At 36.0% G+C, this 24,818-nt stretch overlaps 1 protein-coding gene across 1 annotated transcript in view; it reads right to left on the bottom strand.

Annotated features, from left to right (window-relative positions):
- Positions 1-7,889: 7,889 nt before the first annotated feature.
- Trhde (thyrotropin releasing hormone degrading enzyme) overlaps positions 7,890-24,818 on the bottom strand; it is a 382,411-nt gene continuing 365,482 nt past the window's right edge. Inside the window, exons 16-19 of the mRNA XM_059245179.1 lie at positions 20,069-20,236; positions 19,396-19,536; positions 15,869-15,950; positions 7,890-8,812 (exon numbers count right to left, since the gene is read on the bottom strand). Coding sequence (XP_059101162.1) covers positions 8,669-8,812; positions 15,869-15,950; positions 19,396-19,536; positions 20,069-20,236 — 535 coding nt within the window. The 3' untranslated portion in view covers positions 7,890-8,668. The remainder of the gene's footprint in view (positions 8,813-15,868; positions 15,951-19,395; positions 19,537-20,068; positions 20,237-24,818) is intronic.

Here is a 24,818-nt window from a genome sequence, read left to right as displayed (position 1 = left end):
ATGTGAATAGATGACAGTAGAGAAGATTATGAGAGATATGAGAATACTGCTGTCAGAACACAAGGAAGATGAGACATTTACATGGGTGTCACCAAACTACTGTGAACTTTTTTCAGAGTAGTGACCTATCAGGGTAGGCAAGTCAATTGATCAAATGACCTGCTTTTTACTATTATGTTAAACGAGAGTATATTTTTTTGATTCTGTTTTTCATGGCAAATTTTAAACAATAACAACTGCTTAGAGTTTTTAAAAAGCAGTGCTGCTGATGAAATTCTATAGCCAAATCAACAGTTGCATTAGATGCCTTTGACCCTGGGGCTCTTAACACTAACTGTATATTGAAATGCTCTGTGTACTTTACAAATGCTATGACTCAGAACTCACACCAGAGGCTGGTTGGTTGGTTTGGAGTATAGTCTTTGGTCCAGAAACCAGTATGTAAGGGAAGTCAGTCAGCTAAATGTATGAGAATCAGGAGCTTGGAATCACTGTCCCTATCAAAACCAAAGTGCATTCTATGTGAACAGCCTACAGATGACCTAAGCTGATACTCACTAAAACAAACCGCCAGGGGCCTTCTAGTAAATATGACAGCCACGTGTTGTGGAATATTAGTTGAAGATGTGTTACATTTGTTTATGCTGTGGAATATTTGTTTAATGATGCAAAAATGTGTTACATTCTTTTATGTTGCATTTCTTTAATTCTGTGACGCTGTGTTACTTTGCCTGTCTAAAACACCAGATTGGTCTAATAAAGATCAGAATGGCCAATAGCTAGACAGGGGAGAGAAACAGGTGGGACTGGCAGGCAAAGCGAATAAATAAGAGGAGAGGGGAGAGAGAAAAGGAGAAAGAGAGGAGGATGCCAGGGGCCAGCCACCAGACACTCAGCCACTCAACCACACAGCCACAGAACCACAAACCACACCGCCACAGAACCACACAGCCACTCAGCCAGCAATGAATTAAGAAGTAAAGGAAGACATATAGAATAGAAAAAGGTAAAACCCCATGGCAAAAGGTAGATGGAATAAATTAGTTAAGAAAGTCTGGCTAGAAATAAGCCAAGCTAAGGCTGGGCACTCATAAGTAAGAATAAGACTCCATGTATTTATTTGGGAGCTGGGTGACAGACCCGCAAAGAGCAAAGAGCAAAGAAAACAAATACAGCCATGCTTATTCTCTGTTGTTGATACTTTCCTGTAGTTATTTTCTGATCAGTGAGTGGTGGTTCTGTAGCACAAGTACCAGTTGAACAGATATACAGGTAGGTGTGTGTGTGGTGTGTGTGTGTGTGTGTGTGTGTGTGTGTGTGTGTATATGTGTGTTATCACTGTGTTGCTGGAGATACATTTGATTGTACGTGTAAAATTCATGACCTACTAAACATATAAATACAGACATATATATAATCACTGATTATCTCTTCTAAGAATACTCCTATATATAGCTGGGTAGCATACTTCCTTACCCCATAGCCATGACAACAAAGAAGAATCTATGGCTATATAAAACACTATATATTAGGTTCAAATGATTGGCCAGGCAGAGTCAGTTCTTACATTCCTGACCAATTCTTAGAAAGAGAACAATACAGAGGCACTGGAAAGTGTGGTTAGAGTACTGCTTATGAGCTGTGATTATGTATATTTTAGGTTCTGTTGTTATTGGAAACTGTTCTTGAGACTCTGGGAGCCTGAGAGCCTGATGAATGCCAGAAAACCTATTAAAAAGCAATCTGAAATGCATTTCAGGTGAAATCAGTTTTACCAAAGTGTGGATGACTTCATTCATCCTAAAGATATAATTAGAACGAAGACTGAATTGGTTTTTCTTTTTATACAATATATTACAAATATAGACTTCCTTATTCCAGCATCAGCATGTGTATTTCCTTTAAAAAATCCCACGTCAGAAAGAGCTGTACATTCACAGCTCTCCAAAAGCAGAAGCACAAGAAAAGACACTGAAGGTATTATTTCTCTTAGACTGACTTCTCTGCACATGTCGATTAAGACAGTGATGAATTACGCATTACTGTACAATATTTTATTATCAGAGGCAAAATTCAAATTTGTTCTGCTTAAGGTAAGTAGACAAATTTTCTCACTTAGAAAAAAATCTTTTTTTTTTTTTTTTTTTTTAGTATTTGGTAAGGAAAGAACAAAAAATTTCATGTTGAATACATAGATTCAATTTCTACTGAATAACCTACAAGTTGTACCATAGAAAACATTATCAGCTGAACTAACACAAGGTTATTAGGAAAATGCTTTAGAATTTGTGTTTACTAAGAGACCAGTAACCTTTTTATTCCCAAACTATAAAATATTAGAAACAAGAAAAATATGCTTCCATATGGCATATGCTAAGTAAGTCTGGTGTAGTGGTTTTAGGTAAATACGCTTTGTTACTGAGCAAGTTTGTTTATTAGGAAGAGTCCTACAATGTAATTTTTAATTATCTGATAAATTTACACTTGGCCAGACAGCCAAAGATAAAATCTCAAAGGTAAAATTTATTTTACTGTTTAAGTAACTGAAAAATGTGTAAAACCACAATGATAATGTGTTTTTGATTTATAGCACTTATTTGTTGTCAAGGTTTATTAAAATTTTAAAAGGAGAATAAACTATAACCATGAAAGACTGCACACATATTAGTATATGCCAATATACAGGTGTGATTTAAAAGTTGATTTGAGATTACCGTTACACAATACTGTAAAATCTAGAACAAAACATTTGAGAAGCAATTCATTTGAAAAACAGTTTTCACTTGAGAAATGACAGTTTAAAAACCTATTTGAGAGAAAACGAGGAACAAAGAATTTCTAATGACTTTCTCACTCAGTGGGTTGCGCACTACATGGAGGTGGTGGCAGATCTGTACGTCAGACTGAGTGCAGTCCCTTGAGCCTTGCAGGGATGATTAACAGAAAAGAAATGCTCTGCACATTTGAGGCAGGTGCTCTGAACTCCCCTATTATAGTTCCTACAAAACACTTTGCTCTTTCATTTACTTACATGACATAAGAAAAATGTGTGCCATTAGAAGCAAGTTGACCTGTAAAGAGGTGAGTCAAAGCAGTTAGGTTAGACTGTATCTACACACAGCAGGGCCATTGGAAACATAACATCAAGTAAATTAAGCAGTGCGGTCCATCTATCGTTCTATGCAGAAAGAAAGAAAATTTTCTGATCTCTTTGCTAAGCAGTAGAAACGTTCTGGGTAGCTTACTAGATCTTTTCCACATGCAGAAAAGTTCAACCTCATCTTTGTGAGACATTGCTGGAGTGCTTTGCAATCCATCCTTTTTTTTTTCACTGTTTTTTTTTTCATGGCTCATTGGCTGAGTGCCTGTTAATTACTTGTAGTTTAAAGCCCTCACAAACAAAATGTAGGATTTTTGTGAAGAAAATGTTTTTAGAAAACACATGAAGTAACCTTGGTAATAAATCAGTGATAAGCCAAATGGCACCAATTAACACTTATTTCAAAGAAGTCCATAACAATGAGAGTGTGAGAGACATGAAATACTCAAATCTCCCACAGAGTCTGCATGTATAATGTCGCAAGCTTGACAGAACCATAGAAGTGATGGGTTTGCATCAAAAACAACGTGTACGGTTAGGTGTACGGTTTTGAAGCCTCATTAATATTAGTAATTCATTTTAGAAACCAATGTCTTTTAGCCTCCATCCTCTCAATGATTGATTAGAATTCCTAACACTTCACTGGGTTATTACGCGAAATGATACATATAGAGTGTCTGGAGTTTAATAGATATGCACATATTTACATGTTTAATTCTTGCCTTCAATTGCCAATTTAAGAAAAATCTGAACAAAATGAAGCCCACTTTCCTCTTTGTTACTGCATCAGTATATGAACTAGGAATAACAGAATGATAAATTCTTCAAGCAGATTTGTATTCAACATAAAAGTCTTTAAAGTGTGGATTGTGAAATCTATGCAAAAGTCACATGATATAGAGTAGCTGAATAACCTAAAAAACACAAAAACAAAAACAAAAACCTTAAGGACTAAAAGTATGCAGTGATGTATATGAGCATCCTAACCTGAAAACCTGTTTTTAATGACTCCTTTAAATATTTTCTAAAAGCTTTGTAACTTTTCTTATTTAAACTTTAAAACAAAATTTCATGGCGTAAAATTGAAAGCAAAAACGGGTAGAATGCATGTTTGTTAGACTTTTATTGAATCCATCCCAAAATGAAAAAAATATTTGATTTTAAAACCTGCTAATTAGTTCAAGGCAGTGAAACCAAGGGCTAATTTATATAATTAAAAAGTTGAAAATTTAGCATAGTTCATGAGAATATTTTCATACTCAAGTTCACATATACTAATTTGATGAAATAAATTATTGCCAAGATAGGAATTGCTGAACCTGCTTGAAAGAATAAATAATTTACTGAAAGTCAACAAATGAAGCTAACATCATTTTGGCAAATTTGAAATACTTTTACAAGAGGTTTTTTTCTTTCTTTTACAAACAACTTTTCTGAAGATTAGCAACATCACTCAATTGCACCAACAGCTTTTCTCAAGGATAGAGTCTGTCCCAATTTTGATTCCAATTATTATTGTTTAAATGTTATGGCATTATTATACTTTTGAAATCTTATGTATTTCTAAAAATACAAGCATTGTGAAGTCAAACAGTGAAAATTATCCACATGTTTTGGAACTAGTACAGCAAACAGTTGGGTTTCATACCTAAAAATGATCAAACTTCTCTTCTATACCATGGGATTCTGTTTCACATTACCTTAATTCCAACTGGTTCACAAGTTCTTTACATTTTTCATGTGATCATTTTTAGATCCATTTCCACCATCTTCCTTTCTCTTACTACATGCTCAGTTATTACTATCTACTCAAGAAACCTTCCTTTAACTCCATTGAACTCTAACAGCATGTAACTACCAGTATCAAATGATAATACAGTCACGATCTCTGCTAAAGGAAAACATGCTATGGAAATCTTGGCTTTTCATCATCTGTTCTGTGACTGCTTGTACGTGATATTTATGGATAAGTCACACAAGCATTCACAAAAATATTTGAGCTCCATTCTTCAGCCTCCAAGAAGATAATTCTTTAAATATTTAATTAGCAGTGGATTTGAAGTCAGCATGATGTTGTATGCTGTTATAATTTATCTATTGCATCTGATACAGTGCCAGAGTTCCACAAAATCATTTGTTCACAAGCTAGTCTCCACAGATTTATACACATTTGACTGAATATTGTTTTCAACTGTTTAGATTATATAGCCTCCTGTGTGTATTCTGACCATCTGTAACTGTTATCTCTTTCCACTATCAGAAGTGGGTGTTGAAAGTAAAGCAAAGCATCACAGTCTTAAGGTTTCATTTAAACTATGTTCAATAACAGATCTGCAATGGGAAAGTAACCAACAGACTTAATTGTGTGTCCCGATATTTAACTACTTACACTGACCAAAGAAAATGGTGGTTAACATGTTCATCCAGTAGTTTGAAATCATACAAATTTGAAATATAAATGTTAAAGATAATAGAGCAATTGTGGATGTGTTCAAATATATATTCTGATGTTGGTCTAGAACTTGTGAAGTCTCAAGCTAACGAGACAGATATAAATTAACAACACTGCTGTATGTTAGTTGTAGACCATCTATGTTGAGAGATTTAGATTATATCATAACTGGGGTTTTGAAGGTGTGAATGGCTGTTTTCAACTTCATTTCATCTTCAGGAAGAAGTCAAACATGCATTGTGTTTCTGTGAAGAATCAAATCATCATGTGTCAAAGTTATTGATAATGGAAAGAGTTTTAGAAATTCATGGCATAATATGAATAACCTTGTAATATTTTAGATATATATATGTAAACTGAAATATCAGAAAATCCCAATATAATATATTTATCTTAAAATCATATGAAACAAAGGAGATTAAGGCTCAGCAAAAGTGCATGCTAATGAATTTCAAAAAAACATAGCCAGTATTATAGATATCAGCCTTCTAAGTTTGAAATCATGTATTTTTAAAACTTCAAAGACTGTAAAAAAATTTATGGGAAAATGTGTAAAAATGGGGAGAACATTTTATTTACAAGTTACTTGGAGATAATGAATACCCAAAGTGGCAAATAATCTAGTATTTTCTAATTAAACCAAAGTTTTGCTGTTATACATATATTGGCACAGGAAATACTTGAGACTAGATGATGAAAACTTTCAATATGTTGTTATTTCACATAGATAATTGATTTGTAAAACACACAAGAGAGAAAGATAAAAACTCTAAGTAGAAAATATAATTTTATAGCTACATTTTACAGAATATTCCAAGAGATATCATTGGTTATTTTATTATTTTGAAAATATTACTTATTTAAACAACTAAACAGAACCTTTAAAGCCCAATATAATTTCAACATTGGAAAGGTTAAAGAACTGAAAAATGTGTAGAGCAAAAACGCCATCTCAATGCCATTGGTACCACTATATTGTTGAACAAGTATTGTATGAGGTATAAACATGGTACATAAGGATACACTGAGGATTTAGATTATAGCTAAACCAGTTGTGTTAAAGGCCACTAAAATACTCAAAGAGGATCATGACTATTAATAGCAGGGAGGAAAAAGAACTCAGAAAGCCCCAAAACTCAAAGTTGGAAATGATGACTCACTTAAAATAAAAAGCTATACTCTGAATTTTTAGTACTTCAGGAAACAAAACAAGACATCTACATCTACCTTTGTCAGTTCTGTCTCATGAACGAATTTACCAGTGGTATAATGGATATTTGAGTCCTTCATGGCTGCATACTATTTATGAGTATTATGTTTAAGAACTTTCTCACTTCTAATAGATAATCTAAATTTCAGATTTCATACTAAGCATGACCATGACTCTTTAACACCACAGAGTACTTAAAATTCATGTATTCTAGTTGAATGAAGTGTTGAAAAATTTAAGTGTAAGAAATAAGCATTAATTGCTTACATGATTAGGTTCAAATTTAGTTGTAACTTAGTCTATGGATTGGGAAACTGTTTTTTTTTTCATTTCTGCATATAAAATAATTCTAGGACTCCTGTTTTATAAATAATTTTTCCCCAGTATTGAGTGATGGTCTCTGAATCCATTGTTTTGGTGATTTGTAATATTTGGAAGAACTAAACACCACAGGAAAACAGAAAGGGGTTTCACAACATTTGACTCAATTAGAGTAGTTGTAATAGGTATTTTACAATGCTAAATTTAAAATATGTTAACTCTGAAGCAAGGAACTGGCCTACTGTGTGGGAAAAGCACTGAAATATAGTTGTGTTACACACAGCCATGGAAATGGCTCTTCAAAATTCCCAGGTAGAACAGGGTTGTTAATTTCCAAAGGTTTTATACATTAACACAGCATAAAAGCAACTCTGTATCGTAAGGGAGGGCACAACTGGCATAAAAGGTCATTAAATGCTAATAGACCTGTTGAGGTATGGTTGCTTAATGGAGGATAGGAGCAATACACACATAAAGATCAACACACAGAGAGAATTTAACTCTGCACTATCTCAGGTAAGAAAGACAAAGGAGCTAGAAATAAACACTTTCTTAGTACCAATCATTCTAAGTTTACACAAAACTGGTTTATGCAATAGGAATGTTGACCAAAATAATGACAGATATTGGTGAAGGGATGCCACTGACTTAAGGGAATTTGTAGACTGATTAGCTTACACATATGTTTTGTTAGGATTCATCTTCATGTAGTAGACTAGATCGTTCTTCAGCACATAGATGAAAAAGCAGTTAAGAAAGTGAGTTAGAAAGTAGGAAGGGGAGTGGTGAGATAAATTATACGAAGCTTTTTCCAAGTGTCCACACGTTTATAAAAAAGAGTTAAATTTCCTTTGATCTGAAGAGATTTCTTCGCACAGGTGCATTTACAACATATTATATACATATGGAGCTTTCTTATGTACATGTGCATATGTACATACTATCTATACATCTCTGCAAGTGTATACACAGCTTTAACTCAAAGAAAATGAGTTAGCAATGCAATCATCATTGCCAGACAATCAAAGTGCCGAAAACAAATGATACAAATTGTTCACAGAGCTGCTTTATCTCTCCTGTTGGCCATGGCTGAGGATAGAATTCCCTTCTGAAGATTTTACTTTCATTGCAACACTGATTGTCATAGATAATCTTTGTGCTTTTGCATAATGCCCATCCTGGATGTACATATATTCACATACAACATTGGACATGTTAAATAAGCATGCTGGAACACAGGCAGGACCATACATCCATGCACAGAATATTCTGAATAGGATTTTCCAAACTGACTGCAACATCAACATGCACCACTATCATATTTGGTCCCGAACAGCAGGGAATGTACAGCTGAAGTAGCCAGGGCAAAGAGTCACTTGCAAGAGTTTCTATACAGAGGAACATCCAGTGGAGAAACAAATGTAGAGTGAATGGAAGGAAGAAAATTACCCACCACCCAAACAGACAACAGCAACAACAAAAAGTTCTCCCACACATTATCACTGAAATTCTGGCTAGCCTCCTTATTCCACAGAAAGCAGGTCCTCTCAAAACTCTGAGTTGAGTTCTAGGTAAGTGACACACATTAGTGCCTCATGGCCTTCCCCAGCCACTGGAACAGCTCATCCTGATAAAGCCTTTTCCAACGCACATTGGCCTCCACGGTTTCCACAGCTCGTGAGAATGAGGCAGACGCTACCCCATCATAGGTCTTCATGAAGTTCTTTAGCTAGAAATAGAAATTGAACATGGTGAATCTACATGCATTTATGTGAATCCATGTAGAATATGCACGAATAAGAAGGCATTTGAAAGCCGGGCGGTGGTGGCGCACGCCTTTAATCCCAGCACTTGGGAGGCAGAGCCAGGTGGATCTCTGTGAGTTCAAGGTCAGCCTGGGCTAACAAGTGAGTTCCAGGAAAGGCACAAAGCTACACAGAGAAACCCTGTCTCGAAAAACTAAAAAAAAAAAAAAAAAAAAGAAGGCATTTGAGATGAAGTGTCACGTAGAAACCTAGGAAAACTTGAATGAACCCTCTAGCTCTATTTGTTTTCAGTTATATTTAAAAGGTCATGCACCCAAACATTGCATTCTTATTTTTCCACTGCATTTGCTGTATAAGGCTAACATCTCTGGTGTGTTGATTATGATGATAGGACTTGCCTGTGGTACTTTTCAGACCGCATTTGTTTAACCTACTAGAGTTACTTAGGCCTAAGCAGTTGTCCTCTATATAACATTTTGATATTTTAGGACCAATATCTCTTCCCATGTATCATGTTAACACTGACATTTTCTGACCAGGGATCCTATGAAAAGCTATGAAGTGCAATTCTGAATGAACAACACACTGATCACATCACTGTTAAATGCTGTTCCTAACTTAAATCCCCCAGCCTGTCTACCCCATGTGTACTTCCAAACCCTATTCTCAGATTTGTAGGTTTGAGACACTTTCACTCATTTCTCCACGTGTGGCCACCTTATGAATAATCTCTTTTTCTTTATAAAACCCAAACTTACATTTCACTGAGTGACATAGTGCTCCTCCATTAAATGGATTGGATTGGTAACGTAATCGTGATAGGAAGTAAATATACTATTGTGGAACAAGTTTGAAATGAGAAGAAATACTGTAGGAGGTGGGAAGAATGCAAGAGTTAAAAGATCAGGCTGCAAGTATGCTCCAGGCAAGACACAATCATTGCAATCATGAACCCACGGAAGTTGCAGTTACTGGTGAATGGCCTGCAAGACCCTGGCCCCTTCATCAGTCAATTACAAATGGAAGGGGGCTCATAAGGCCCTGCACCTTACTGCTGAACTAACTGGTTAACGATAGAGTTGTGAAGAAAAACAGTCACTGTCCTTAGTTGTGTTAACTGCACCCTCCCACCCCAGCAAGCCCACCAGGTTCCAATGAAAAGTTCCAAAGCTATAGTCACACAAGTGCCCTTGGTTAAACTCAGTGGGTCAACAAACAAAACATAGAAGACATGGGGTGTAGGAAATTGATTTGTAGAAAAGAGGGGACTAGACAGAGGTTGGGAAGAGAGGAGGGTCAGGAGTAAGAGTAACTACATCTATGAAATTGTGAAGAACAAATTTAATTAATAAAAACACATTTAAAACAATAGGTTGTATCTATGGGTGACATGCTTTACTCCGAAATGCAAAGAAAAACATATTTGGGCACTACAATTTCAGTTACTCCAAATGTAGTTTCTTGTTTCATTAATAGGTAACCGTAGAGAGTGGAGGAATTCTGTGTAAAAGTGTATTTTAACAAGGGCACAGATCCCAAGATGAATTGGTCCTTAGTATATTGGTAAAGCCATTATCCATATGATCCTGGATAAAGAGGGATGGCAAAGCTTTTATTTTTGGGAGTTGGAATGTGAGTGTTTATGAAAGATTAATTAGTCTGTGCAAAGAATAGGGACTATGGCATTCTCCTCCTGGATGTTTGTATCCTGAGACTGCTTATATGTAGAGACTGTCTACTGATACCAGGTAACCACTCCCCTGTGCTGTACCTAATAAACCAGCTGAGATTCCAGTTTGTGGTGGAAGTGGTAGGTAACAAAAGAAAACCCTGATCCCAGCTTCCCTATATCTATCATTCCACATATATATATATATATATATATATATATATATATATATCATTACCTTGCTGTCCATAGCTAGAGTTCTAGGACCCAAGCCATATAGAACACAGCAGATAATAAAATAATCAATTTAATTTATCTATAAAAAAATAGGTTGGTGGTTTGCTTCAAAGACCAGTTCTAATTACAAGGCACGTTCAACATAGCAAAGAGCCTCAGAAACTGAATGTAATGCTAAAGGTTTACTTTTTTCCTTTAAATAGAGAAAATTGTTAGTCATGTTCTTTTTTTTTTTTTTTTTTTTTTTGGTTTTTCGAGACAAGGTTTGCCTGGCTCTGCCTCCCGAGTGCTGGGATTAAAGACATGTGCCACCACTGCCCGGCTATTAGTCATGTTCTAAAACTACATAGTATAGGACTTAAAACTATCTTCAGTGTCAAAAGATTACCAAAGTAACTGGACTTTAGAACAAAAAAGTCGTGCGACAAAAACTGGGTGATTAATGACATTACAACCAACCAAATAGATTTAGAAAGGATAAGGAAAAAAATACGGTCCCATTTAGTCAGAGAATTTGAAGTTAAAACTTTTAAGAGCTAGGTGGTGGTGGCGCATACCTTTAATCCCAGAACTCAGGAGGCAGAGGCAGGTGGATCTCTGTGAGTTCAAGGCCAGCCCGGTGTACAAAGCCAGTTCCAGGATAGGCTCCAACCTGTCTCAAAAACAACAACAACAACAAAAAAAAATTTTTTTAAGAGCTTTGTCATAATTATTACTGGCAGACAGTCTTATTTAGGGAGCTCATATACCCTGAGAAGACTCAAGGAATTTTCTTCAAGATTAAACATCAGCAGCTTCACTTTGTGTTCTGTGTGCCTTAAGAAACTGGCAACCAACCAACAATGACAGTGCTAACAGACAAACGTGAAAAATCAACTCGCAGCAAGGAGACATTATGTAGTATAATTACTGTGGGGTGTGACTCATCACACGGAAGGGTGCCACATGGAGGCTCTGCCAGGAGGGAGATAGAGGGCCTCACGATGAGATCTGGGCAGGAAGACTGAGGTACGGAGGTGTTGAAAATGCAGTTAATTCTATATCTCCAATTTAGCTTGGATATTAGTTTATGGACAGCTTGGTTTGTTTCTGATGGTGTTATTTTATTACTTGACACTGATGAACTTTCTGAAAGTTTAGCAACTAACAGCGTTGGCCATGGAAAAGCCTATCACAGAACTGCATATTTGATATCAAAGTCACTGTATGTTAAAGCAAGCATAAGCTATCTAATGCATAACTGAGAATTATTTTATTGTCATAAAATCAATGTAATGTTTGACTAAAATTATAGATATTAAGAAAAAGAGGAATAAAGAATGGATTGAGAGTATTTTTTGCATATTTCCAACATAGGCACTGCTCTATACAAACATATACCATACAGTATGCTTATACCCACAAATACTTGCACACAAATTATTTGGATTATTAGAAATTCATTAGTACAATGGTACATTCTCAATCACATACTTATGTTCAGATAGATTCTATGACCATTCAGCAACAAATAATGTATTTTATTCCATTTTGAATTGTGTGATTTATTATAGAATATATTATAGTATACTAAATTAATATTACATATCAATGAAAATTACACTCATTCTCTTCAAAATGTGTTCTCCATTATCATTTTGTTTCTAGGCATTCATTGGACATTCCAGATAATGATCAATGGTCCTTTGACAACTTTCCCTTACATGAAGATGCTCAGGTCTCTTCATGAAACAAGCTGAACACTTGAAGAAAACTAAACCACAGGCTTGAACATGATTGGATACAAAGTCAGATTATCATGTAAGAGAACTCTATAGATAATGTAACTAGTGGATCTCTAGAGTGTCATTCTCAAATTATGATTGAAGTGCACTAAATACTTCCCTTGTGAGCTCGGTGATCCTGAGGTGACTCAGACATTGGATGGGGAGCTTAGCCATCAGAGCATATTTGGCACATGCTCTGCATTTGCCATAAATTGATCTTGTGGCCTGTATTCCTAAGTACTGCTTATGGAGAATGTGAGTTCAGAGCCTTCTCACAGGTCCCTGAGGGACCTGCAATGTCTGGCTGAGCTTGCTTGTCTGTGCAGGCTCAGCATAGACAAAGGCACTTAGCGTCCGTTCTGCTGATTTCACAGGTTCTTTTCTGCCACCATTAGGTTTTATCTTAATTGGGTTTTCAGATATTTATCTGTCATGCTTTTATTCTGGATAAGTGTAGACACTTTTCATAAAATAAAATTTAGTAAAATCTCAGTGTTGTTCATGCCTTCTGATTTTCTTAGCACAATTTTTAGGTGAGTTTATTAATCTAGCTCTTAAATTTTGTTTAACATTGAAAACCATCTTGTTTAAGGGTATCCTCGACTCCGGCATCATAAAGTACTTTAAGAGAGAATTGCAAAGCATAATAGAATCTTGATAATCATAGAACTAAATAGAAGAAGCTATTGGTCTATTATGAGGTAAAAGACTTCCCCATTAAAGTTGTAAATGGAGTCTCTGTGATGGAGAGGATGCATATTCATTTGTAATAGGGCTGTGTATTATGTTCACAAAGGAACCAAGGACAGTGGGAGTGTTCAATGGACATTCGTTGGAAAATTGCAAGGTCTCTGTGGCTCTATGAGGTTATGTTTCTGCTAATTCAAAAATTAAGGAAAGAATGAATTGCCTCATGAAGGAATATCAGTCAAATTGCTAGTTCCTCATAATTAAGAAGAAACTCCAGTACTAGAACAGTTTGAAGGAAGAGCCCATAAAACAGAATTTATCTACTTAATAGTCATTAAAATATTGAAGCTGATAATTTTTTTTAGGGACTGGAGAGATGGCTCAGCTATGGAGAGCATATTGCTTTTGTAGTGAACCCCAGATAAGTTCTCGTCACCATCCTCAGTCAGCTGAAACAGCTTGTAACTCCAATTTAAGGGGTTCCAAAAGCCTAGTCTGGCCTCTTGGGTGCACCTGGACTCGTACCACATACCCCCACACAGACATACACAAATTGTGTAATTAAAAATTGAAAACAATGTCATAATTCACGAAGGTGCTGATCCCCTTCAGATCTACAGGCTTAGCAATAACAAGGTATAACCTCAATGGGAAGACATTGATCTTCCTTAACACTTTCTGCTTAAGGAAGGGGTGAGTGACAACAGAAATTAAATCCTAGCCCACCTGAAAAATAACATTCCCTACACCTACACCCAAAAAATGGCTGGGTGGGGAAAGTCTGGAAAGGCTTCCAGCAGAACAGCCAAACTGGACAGTGAGAGCAAGTAAGTCCACGGTAAAACGACTCATCGCTCATTCCACCAAGACTCTGCATTGTTCAGTTATCCGATTCGAAGAGGATGGACTAAAATCCACAATTTAGTTCCAGTTTTTTTGAAATCGCAACTTTCATGAGGGGGTCGCTCGGAACATTAAAAATGGCAATGAATTAAAGAATAAAAATGAAGTAAGTGAAATGCATAAAGCAAGAAGGTTTGCATGTGATGAATTCAACTAAATCTCAATTTAAAACATGATTTTTGTGACGTTTGTATTATCAAAACAAGGAATATATAAATGGTAAATAATGAAAAGAGGGATAAAGGTGAAAGGGAGCCAGGAGATGAAAGGAAATAGGATGGACAGGGTGAAAGAGGAGAAAAAATGGGACTTCTGGGCTCACTTCAATGTTTGTGGGAGTTGTGGGTAACTCAATACTTTATTTCTTGATTATTGAATATTAAATCATGATATTAAAAACACTCAGTTTAAAGGTAAAAATAATGAAAACAATTATAATTTGCACATGCCTTCTGTTTCCTACGGGTACATGAAAGTTCTCTCCATTTAGCTCCTTTCATTAAAAAAAAAAAAAAAAAGGAACAAAAATATTCTGGGATTTCAAAGCTAAATCCTCCAAGGTTGAGAACCACATAGCAGGGAGAAAGACTGACATTCGAATTACTAGAATCGGAGCTTTAGCTCAGGACAGTACTCATTGTGACAGATCCTAAGTTAGTAAAAGGAGATGCTCTCAGGAAACTGAGCAATATTAGAAGATGTGACAGAGGTACCCGGTCCAATGATTCTAAAGGAATGCTGCTCAATGGGATCATCTGTGGGTCACAGCTTCCAGCTGTCTGTGAAAACTAATGAAACTAGGAATTTCTGTGCTAAATATTAGCTGTATACTGTAGAAGCAGAAGAGGAAAAGGCAGCATCAATTATTATAATCAAATGAAAGAATCTTTATGTTGTTATTGTTTTTCTGTGTGATTGATAGTCCCCATTTTATATCCCTCTCTAGTACTGAGAGGAGTTAATAGAGGGGAAGGAGACACTTAAATGGCTTACACATTGAGAGATATAATAAGAAACTGGTAAGATAGATATTCCAGAACCTGGACACAAGTTCATTAAAAACTCAAGCTTCTTTTCATTAATAAAATTAATCTGTAATGGAGCCAAGCAATCTATCTTAGGCAAACTATTGCTTTCAATATGTGTTTCCAGTAGTGGTATTCCTTCCTACAATATGAAGGCATTCTATTTATAGACTGGATAGCTGTTAGCAGGCTACTGTGTCTACATAAGCACTCAGACTTTTACTGTGTACCTCAGCACGAAGCACAGCCCCTTCTGGACATGTAGTCATTGGCATAGTTGTTATGAATGGTTTACGACCTGAGTTCACAGAATCATTTGGGAAGCAGTGGTTGGATCTAAGATCTCTGGAATGTCTGGTCCCCAGCTATGGAATTCATTACATTTGAACACTTTCCACAGCCCTCACCATGGTTCATAGTCATTCAATGCTTAATATGTTAGAGATTTCTTTGCAGGTAATTGTGTGTGTGTGTGTGTGTGTGTGTGTGTGTGTGTGTGTGTGTGTGTGTGTATGTGTGTGTGTGTGTGTACGTGTGTGTGTGTACCCATGCACATACATGCACGCATGTGTTTATGTGCATGTGTGAATGTGAGTGTCTGAATACATGTGTCTATAGGAAGCATGCACAGGGGGCAAAAGGAACTTGTAGAGGCTAATGCAAAGAAGTACTGGAACTACATTTATAATTTCATGTGTTTATTTAAAAAGATTGTAACAAGATTTTTACCTCTTTAAGTTCACCTTCTGTATTAAGAAATTCTGTAACTCCACTGATAAGTTTGGAATTCATAAATAACGCTTCTCCATACCTACAAAAACAAAAGAAAACAGTCTTAATGTCTATCAAGGTCATAATTTAAGAAATCTGGCTAGAAGGATTTTTGTAGCATTTCCCAAGGGTTGCATTTGCCAAAGGCCATCAGTGATCACCAGCTCTCAGGGAAGTACTGGCCACTCTTCTCAGGAGGGAGGGAGGCAAAGGAGCATTTATTGCCATGAGATTCTATCAGGTCCCCCTGGCCTGCTGTACAATGTTTCAGATCCCTCCGAAGGTCAATGGGTCTATGAATATCCAGGCCTCTAGAAATGGATTCAAGCATCATTGTTCTATTTGCAAGCCAAGACCCGAGAGAGAGGCATTTTTTAATGCTCTAGTATATAGCAACCAAGATCATTATAAGGATGATCTTACAAGAAATGAAGAAGAGCAAGACCAGTTCAGTCGTAACCAGTATGTCACACAGATTCTGTGGTCGTAATAGATCTTAGAATTCTAATTAAGTTTCCGAAACCAAGGCAATTCACACACACACAAAAAAAAATCATAAAAGAGCATCAGTTGCTCTTATTATTAAATTATCTAGTTATATAAATAAGTAGTTATTAAAATATCTAGTTATGTATTATAATATATAATTCTTATACTATAAACACCATTTCTTGACTTATGATCCCTGGACAATGAATATCTGTGAATAGAAACCTCTCACTTTGTCAATTTGCCTCTACTTCGTTAAGGCCATCTATCACAGCTTTCATGCTTTTAGAACCAAAAATAAACAATAAGACTGAGCTTTTAGAGGCAAAGGCCCCATCATTATTACTGGATGCTTTCTTTTGCTTCCCCAACTGGCAGGCTCTTCAGTACTTTAGCTGCTGAAGGATTTAGTTTTATCATGTAAAAGAGGGGATCAAATAGGAGGATTTCCATGATGAGGAAAAGACATTTTAGTCAAAGCAAATAGATGGGCACTTGATATTGTAAACTTCCAGGTGCCGTGGCACAAACCCACAATCTCAGCATTCAGAATACAGAGGGAGGGAGAATGATAAGTGTGAGGATAGACTGGTCCACTTAGTGAGCTCCAGGGTGGCTGAGATTATATGGTGATACTGTCTCAAAGAAGTAAACAACCAGTCACTTCAATAGTAGTACAAGTGACCATTGTAAAGGTCATGTGGTCAGAAAGGTGGTTGACCATACAAGAAGAAAAGCCACTTTTTTGTAAGCTTGGTTTTCCTTTACACTCCCAGGTGAGGAAGAGTAGAATATAATCTCTACCTCGTATTTTCTGTAGTTGAGGGCCCAGACATAGAGAGAGAGAATTCTCATTAAGTATAACTAGATATAGATTGATGAAATGATGCACAGAATTCAGAGAAGGTCTACAGCTCTGCATTTTAGGAGATGCATATAAACAAGTACGATGTTGTTCTGAGAAAGAAATGCCAAGCAAAGGCAAAGAAGTGTCAAACCACGTGGCATGTGAAGACAGCTTAAATTTATTGGCATCAGGAGGGCATAAACTGTGAGGCTGGGCCAGAAGAAAAGTCTTTGAGAGGTATACGAAACACACACCATGAAGTGCCTATGTTCAGTGTGGCACAGAATCATTCTTAATTTTATAGAAGGGAGTCATCAACACTTGTTAGAAGTTCTAGACCAAAAAAAAAAAGGAAAAGGAAAAAGAAAAAAGTTACATGTGTATATATATATATATATATATATATATATATATATATATATATGGCAGTGAGTGTGAGTAATGAGACAGAAAGATGGGAGACCACTTTTAGACTAGTGGAGAAGAAAAGGAAAAACAAACAAACGTATACTAAAGATGTGGTGGTAGAAATAGTGTCCTCAAGAAACACTTAGGATTATTGAGAGGACCTTGGGTCTGTTATTACATACGGCAACAGAAAGGAGGATGTCTATATAGACGTCTCACTGTGTGGCTTGAGCAAATGGTGAATACTTACCTTACTTACAAGGAAAGAAAGACTAGTGTGAAATATAGGGTTAGTTTTCAGGTATAATCCTGTGGGGGACTTGACAGGAGTGGCTCTACTACATGTTAACATCAGATGAAAGGTGTGAGCTAAGAGAAATGTATCTGGGAGAAATAGAAGCCATGAAAGCACATGATACCTAAAACCAGAAGGACCCTGTAAAGTGAGAATATAATATCCTAGATAGCCCTTCCCATGAGCCCTGAGGCTCAAGAATTGAGAGGGAAATAGCAGCTGATAAAAGCACTCCTCCTGGTGAAGATAAACACTACTATATTTGTAGACTGAAATCTCAGCCTTTCTACCTTATGAATCGTGGTCATAGGTTCTCAGGGACAAAATGAGCATGCTGAGAAACAGAGTAAGAAGAAACAAATGATATATGAATGAATTCCACTGAGCTCTGGTTTATAAAGCCAAAGTAAGGTTGGTGTATGTGTTTGAAATCCTTTAAACTGAAATGTTCATACATATTAGTTTCACCTTACTGCCTGTTACATGACTCACTATAAATACAATGGCAATGCAAGCTCTAATCTTCCTATCACTCTAAGATGTGAACTGAAAGCTCAAAAAATGTCAGTGTGTCGTATAGGTATACTAGTGGCTTCTAGAAATAAAGTGGCTCTAGACAGAAACGTATGTAACTGTAACAACACATTCTGATGAACTTGTTATGCAAAAGTAACTGATAAAGGAGTGAAAAAACACACAATAGTTTTTACATCAGCTTTCAAGAGACCAAATGTTAGGTCTGCTTACTATCTGGGAAAAATTCATGGTGAAGAATTACATGCAGCATTTACTTGCTCCATAATAGATTTAATTTTAAAATACCATAGAGATTATCAGAGACATAAATTAGCATTTATTATAATATATTTAAATGCATAATGAAATATTTTCTAAAATTGAAGCTCAAGAATTCTCACCACGAAACAAGATATCCTGGGAATTAATTCTACTGCAGCTGGAATAATACAATGATCCAAGTGATTAATGAGTTTTCTCTGTGTCACTATTTTACTGAGGTGTTTTATGGTATTTACATTTAAAGAGAATCTAAAACAATTCTACAAGAGTAAATTTCCTTGTTGGAATAGCATTTATATGTGATTTATGTTTTTTTCTATAATATATACAGAATATACAAGTTTTATGAAAGGATTTCAACTTTATGCAGTTTGATGAATTTCCATGCAAAGTTGCCCTGCTAAACAATTCTTACTCTCTCCATGCTTTCCCATTAATTAAGGTTATCAATCTTTATTAAATGAAGAATGTTAGAGAAGTGTTAAAATAATCACGAATTTCAAGGAATAGCAACAGCCATCTTTGCTGAATATTATGAAGTCTAATTTTAACATTTGGTTCATAGCCCTAACAAAAACCTTGGGTATCTATCCCTCAAATACTGGTTTTCATTTATTCATTCAGGCATGAATAGATTATAATCTCTACCTGGTATTTAGTATTTTCCATTTGTCTCTGAAAAACTTCCAGGCAAGATCTCGGCCATGTGGATTTCTGGCTACATGGATTATGACATCAATTGCATCTTGATCCAACACCACTTCAGAATTCAGAGACAGGTTTAGAAGCCTATAAGGATAAAATTGTGGGAAAACTTAAACCCTTTATAATCTTAAATTTTTAAAAAAAATCACAATTTATTCATATTCTTCAAAAATACTTGAGTTAAAACTTTCCCAATGAATAATTACCAAACAATTTCTGTTTAGAAAATACAGATAAAATTCATGGCACTTTCACAAAATACATTAATTAAACTCTAAGAATATCTATGGGATGAGAAAAAAATCACAAATCATATATGTTGACACAACTCCAACTCAAATTCTTCACACTAAACATTTCCTTTTACAGTGAAATATTTTCTCAAATATATATAAAACTTTATAAAATAATTAGTCTTAAACAATGCTGTCTTTCAAGTCAAGTTGATTTAGTCATCTTACCATGTAGGCTTCTACCTCTTTATAAAAGATGTGTTTCATAGGACCAAATTTTACAGTACCATATATTCAAGGAAATAAAAATCAACTCTGGAGCACTTTAATTGTAGATGGTAACATTCATTACAAAAGTAACTTGGGAAATTTAATGGACTCACCTATTTAATAAGTTCCTGTCATCACTGCAAGTTAGAGCCTCCAGTAATATCTTCTTCTCTGAAACTGCAGTAGTGGAGTGGAATTTCATCCAGATGAACTCCCAGACATCCTCGTCCAGCAGTGACACTCCTGTGCAGTAGACGATGTCTCTAACATTGAGTGGTATTCTAAGGAAGCAACCCGTGGTGGTTTTCTATTAATCAAAAGCTTGTGGTTTTGACAATAAAGACCAATTTTGCTTTCCTACAGCCAGCTACTTAAAAGATGATTTACCAATTACGTTTCTCCTAAAACAGTGTAACACTACTTAGTACTGATATTCAGATATATTGGTGACTAGAAAATAAAATAATGTCTTTTATTCCAAGGAAGTTCTGAATTTCATTTTTGTTTATGCTCATAAAATTATCATTAAACAAACTAACAACAAAAGCCCTGTTAAAGCATCAAAAACATAAACTCCTTTCTATTTTCAAAGGCATTAATTGAATTGCTATCTGAAAATTTGCTTTCATGATGTATACACTCAGAAAATGACAACAAAGGTAGAGATGGTGAATTTATTTGGATAAAAGTCAACCACTTCATTTTAAATTCTTTTTGAAAAACAATCTATTTAAAAAATGTAATGTGTATGTGTGAGGGTCTGAGTGTATGTAACTGAATCAGGTTTGTGCCAGAGCATGGAGAGATCAGAAGAGGGCATCAGGTCCCCTGGAACTGAAATTACAGGTTGTCAGACCCTTGAGCTGGTTTCTTGGAATTGAACCCAAGCCAAGACTTCTAAAAGAACAGAAAGTACTTCTAACTGCTGAGCCATTGATCCAGCACTAAGGGACTTTCATGTGCCCAGTAGACAGGATAGAACCCATGACCTTGGTGTTATTAGCTTCACATTCTAAACAACTGAGCTAACTGGCCATTTTTACATTTTTATATTATCTAGAAGTAATTTCCTCCAACATTACAAATATAGAATCATAAATTTAATGATAAACAATAAAACATAACTAATAAAGACCTTTCCACTATGTTTATGTGGTTATTATAAAACAATAGTAAACTATTACTTTGACTCCAAAATAAAAAGTCAGAGTGAGAAAAATTAGCATGAATTTAGTTACACTTGGCAATTCATGAATTATAAATTTGCAAGTCAACTTTCTCACAGTGGTGTTCCATGATACACCACACTCCCTTGCTCTTTAGAATATTTGTCTTAAGGAATATTTGAAGACTTTTTACAAGTTGGAATGTGTATATCTCTTTTTGTAATATTCATTAGTCTGTTAGTTACATTTCCCATTAATAATTTGAATGTGACTACACAGATTGTCTTCTCCAAGTCACAGGAAGAAACAATGCTTTTTAAAGATTCAGAACTTTTATTGTTAAACACAAGTATGGATAAAGCAGTATGAAAAAGCAGAAGAAAGTCTGAGTGTCTACAAGTGTGGGGATGGGAGTAATTTCCAGTGGTTAAGAAAGGCTGCTCACAAGAGAGAAACCCTTTCCCTTGGGGCTGTGTTAGCAGGCAAGCATCTGTTCATCTGTTTTTTTAAAAGGTGACAAGAGTGGAGGAGGATACAGGTAGAGTCCACAGCAGTAGAGGACTTCACAGCTTATCTTTGTTTTCTAGCTAAGCCTGGATATCAAATAGAAACTGTCAGCAGGAGTCTTCTCCTGTCAAGAGTGGGTGACACAGATTTCTTCCTTTCTGTTTATGACCAGCTTGCTACAATGCATACTTAAATTCACTAAGGAGAGTACTGGTTTTGGTTTTGTTTTGTTTTTTTTTTGTTTTTGTTTTATAGAAAGTACTCATTCTGAATAGGTATTATTTAAGATCAGTCAGATGTCTTCAATAAATCAGCACTTATATATCAGGATGGGTCTTCTCTCCAAGTACTATGAGATGGAGAGGCCAACACTGCAATACTGCTTGGCTTTGGCCAAGAAATTGATACAGAACTTTGCAAGTAAACCCCCCCTCAAAAAAAAAACTCTAGCATTTCTCCTGAAATCACTAACTCAGCAATCAATATTAGGTATGTTAGTATCTAATTAAGCTATTGACCAATCAAAGAGATGAAAATAGAGCCCAGTAAGTTAGGATTCTCATGGTTACATGACCAGCATCCATACAAAACATTCCATGTTTAAAAGTACGAAAACTAAAGAAAAGAAACAAAGTTAAACGGTAGATGACAAACTATACTCCCTAGAAATTTCATGAATATTATACTACAGCCACTAGGTAAAGTTGTTTCATTTATCATCTAGAGGTGACTCCTGGCTATACTAGTTAAACTGTGTAAGACACACACACACACACACACACACACACACACACACACACACACACACACAAATGCACACATGGTTTGGTCATGACAACATCTTACATTCTAAAGAGTCATCAGAGGCCAAAAATAACATGTTGAGGAATGCCATGTTCTGAGTTATTCTTTTTGTAGTCTGTGTCTGAATTATTTTTGTCAGTATCTAATGTCTGCATGACATCTGTGTCTTCAGCTACTTTTTATAGCAGAAGGGACTCTGGGCTGAGAAGGGATATTTTCCATTATAAAAATACAGTTACTTATACACTCTGTGTACATGTGTCTATTCTACCTTTTCAGCCTAGAGATGAGTGATGCCAATGGTTGTGAAGTATCTCTGTATAAATTTCTTGGGATTCATTGTATTCTGCATTCTTGGACTCCTTGGTCCTGCATGCTAATTTTCTTCCACAGACTAAGGAAGAATCAGGCTCTGTATCTTTCCAACAACTTTCTGGTCCTTTCCCTCTGTCTTTTCCCACCTAGATTTGTGCAGTGTTCATGTTGGTCTGCTTGGCAGTATCCTAAAAGTCCCTTCATATTTCTTCACTCGTTTCCATCCCTGTAAGTTTTCTCCTCTATGATAATTACCTCTAGTGATCTGCTTTTGATTTGCTGATGCTTATGATTGCTTCCATCTGCTGGTGAAGCCTTCAAGTGAATTTTAGTTCAGCTGTTCATTTCCATGCCCTGTTGGTACTTTTAAGTATTTTCATCTTTATTGAAATTCATAGCTTTACTTTCATTTTCTCTTAGCTTGAGTGAGCACACTTATGACAGTGATTTTGCACTAACAAGTAAACAATCAGGTCTATTTCATTAAGAGGAGTTTCTAGATTTCTCTGCTTATTTCTTCACTTTCTAGCTTTATTATTTATGTGGATTTCTGTATATTACTCTTCTTTGCACAAGTTCCTAAAGATGCTTCGTACAAGAGAAGACCGACAGAAACCAGCCTGGCTAGAAATTCTGGAAGGCCTCTACCACACAGCATCTTCTCAGGAAAGCAGCAGACAGCTGCGGGTTTTGTCTGCTTACTCTGTGCTGAGCTAGGAGAGAAATGGTGATGTCTAACAGTCCAATCCACTGTCTCCATTCTTTGTTAGGTGTCTAGATTACATTAGATGCATCAGAAGTCAATGTCTGGAAAGCCTGATGCTCTCTTTGGAGACAGACTCAGAGAAACTGGGGCATTGTGTGCACAGGTTAATGCTTCCTCTACAAGGAAGCTAACAGTTGGAATCCCCACCCACGTTGGGTCTGTGTTGAGCAGCAGGGGAGGTACTCTGTACTTTCTAGTCCAAAACAGGCTCTGAACTCTGTTGGTGGTTAACCTTTGTTAGATCTGTCAGAACTCTTAAGACTGGTGAAGAAGATCATGCCAAGATCAGTGTTTCTTTTAAGAGACCACCATTGTGAATCTCCGAGCCTAACCAAACAGAAATTTCTATGCCTGTATGACCAACATGTAATTCTCTGAGAGTTAAGCTGGACATGGATGTCATCTCTAATATCTTTTTGAATTTTATCTTTTAAGCAGTGTTTACTATGTTATCTTTCAGAAATACTCAGTGGTGGCAAGATTGGGTTTCTAACAATAAACATTACAATTACCAGCACTGTCATGATACCCAGTAAACACAGCCTTTAAGTGTCTGAAAAGGACACAATTTAGCAGTAATCAAAGGATCTACCATATAGCAAAACAATCAGAAGAAACCTTGAAACAAAAATCCAGCAATAAAAGTTTGGAAATTATGATAGATGTGATGAAGAAATATAACTTTGAAATCAAAGCTACATAGAAGGACAAAAGGTTCTATGTAGAAATCTGCAGCTGTAAATCATGGTAAATGCTGCATAATACGGATGTGCTTTGGGTCTGCTTTCACTCCCGTCACAGGCTGTCTGTCCTGTTGTACATAGTACACATATCAAACTTGATGAGGGGGAAAGTGAAACACACATATGTTTGAATAGATAATCTAAAGCCTAAAAAAAAATCTTCAGTCTTGGGAACAAACTCCCCAAGTCTCAGGAAAAAAATTGCTCAATTAGCAGATACCAGGAGGTATAATTTCATATTTCTCCTCTAAGAGGAAAGAGGCAGAGATGATTAGCCCAAGAATGCTGATTTTTCTAGCAACTCTCCCCACTTCATCAGTTTCTCACTTCCTTTGCCATTCACCAGATAAAATCAACGTATAGTTCACAAGATCATTCTTACTCATTACTGAAAATAAGAACTGGATATGCCAGGGGCCCTCAATTCCCAATGACTTCCATTGTTAATGAAACTCCCCTTTGTTCCTAAATTTGTAAAGATGTTCTAATAACATTTTTGCAAAATGATTGCTCTGGGGACAGTTTAAGATCTCTTTGTATAAACCAAAGTCATTAGGAATAA

Source organism: Peromyscus eremicus, chromosome 18 (assembly GCF_949786415.1).
Source record: "Peromyscus eremicus chromosome 18, PerEre_H2_v1, whole genome shotgun sequence".
In the NCBI taxonomy this organism is placed as follows: Eukaryota; Metazoa; Chordata; class Mammalia; order Rodentia; family Cricetidae; genus Peromyscus; species Peromyscus eremicus.
Note: the sequence above shows the minus strand (reverse complement) of the source record. Positions and strands in the feature narration are given on the sequence as shown.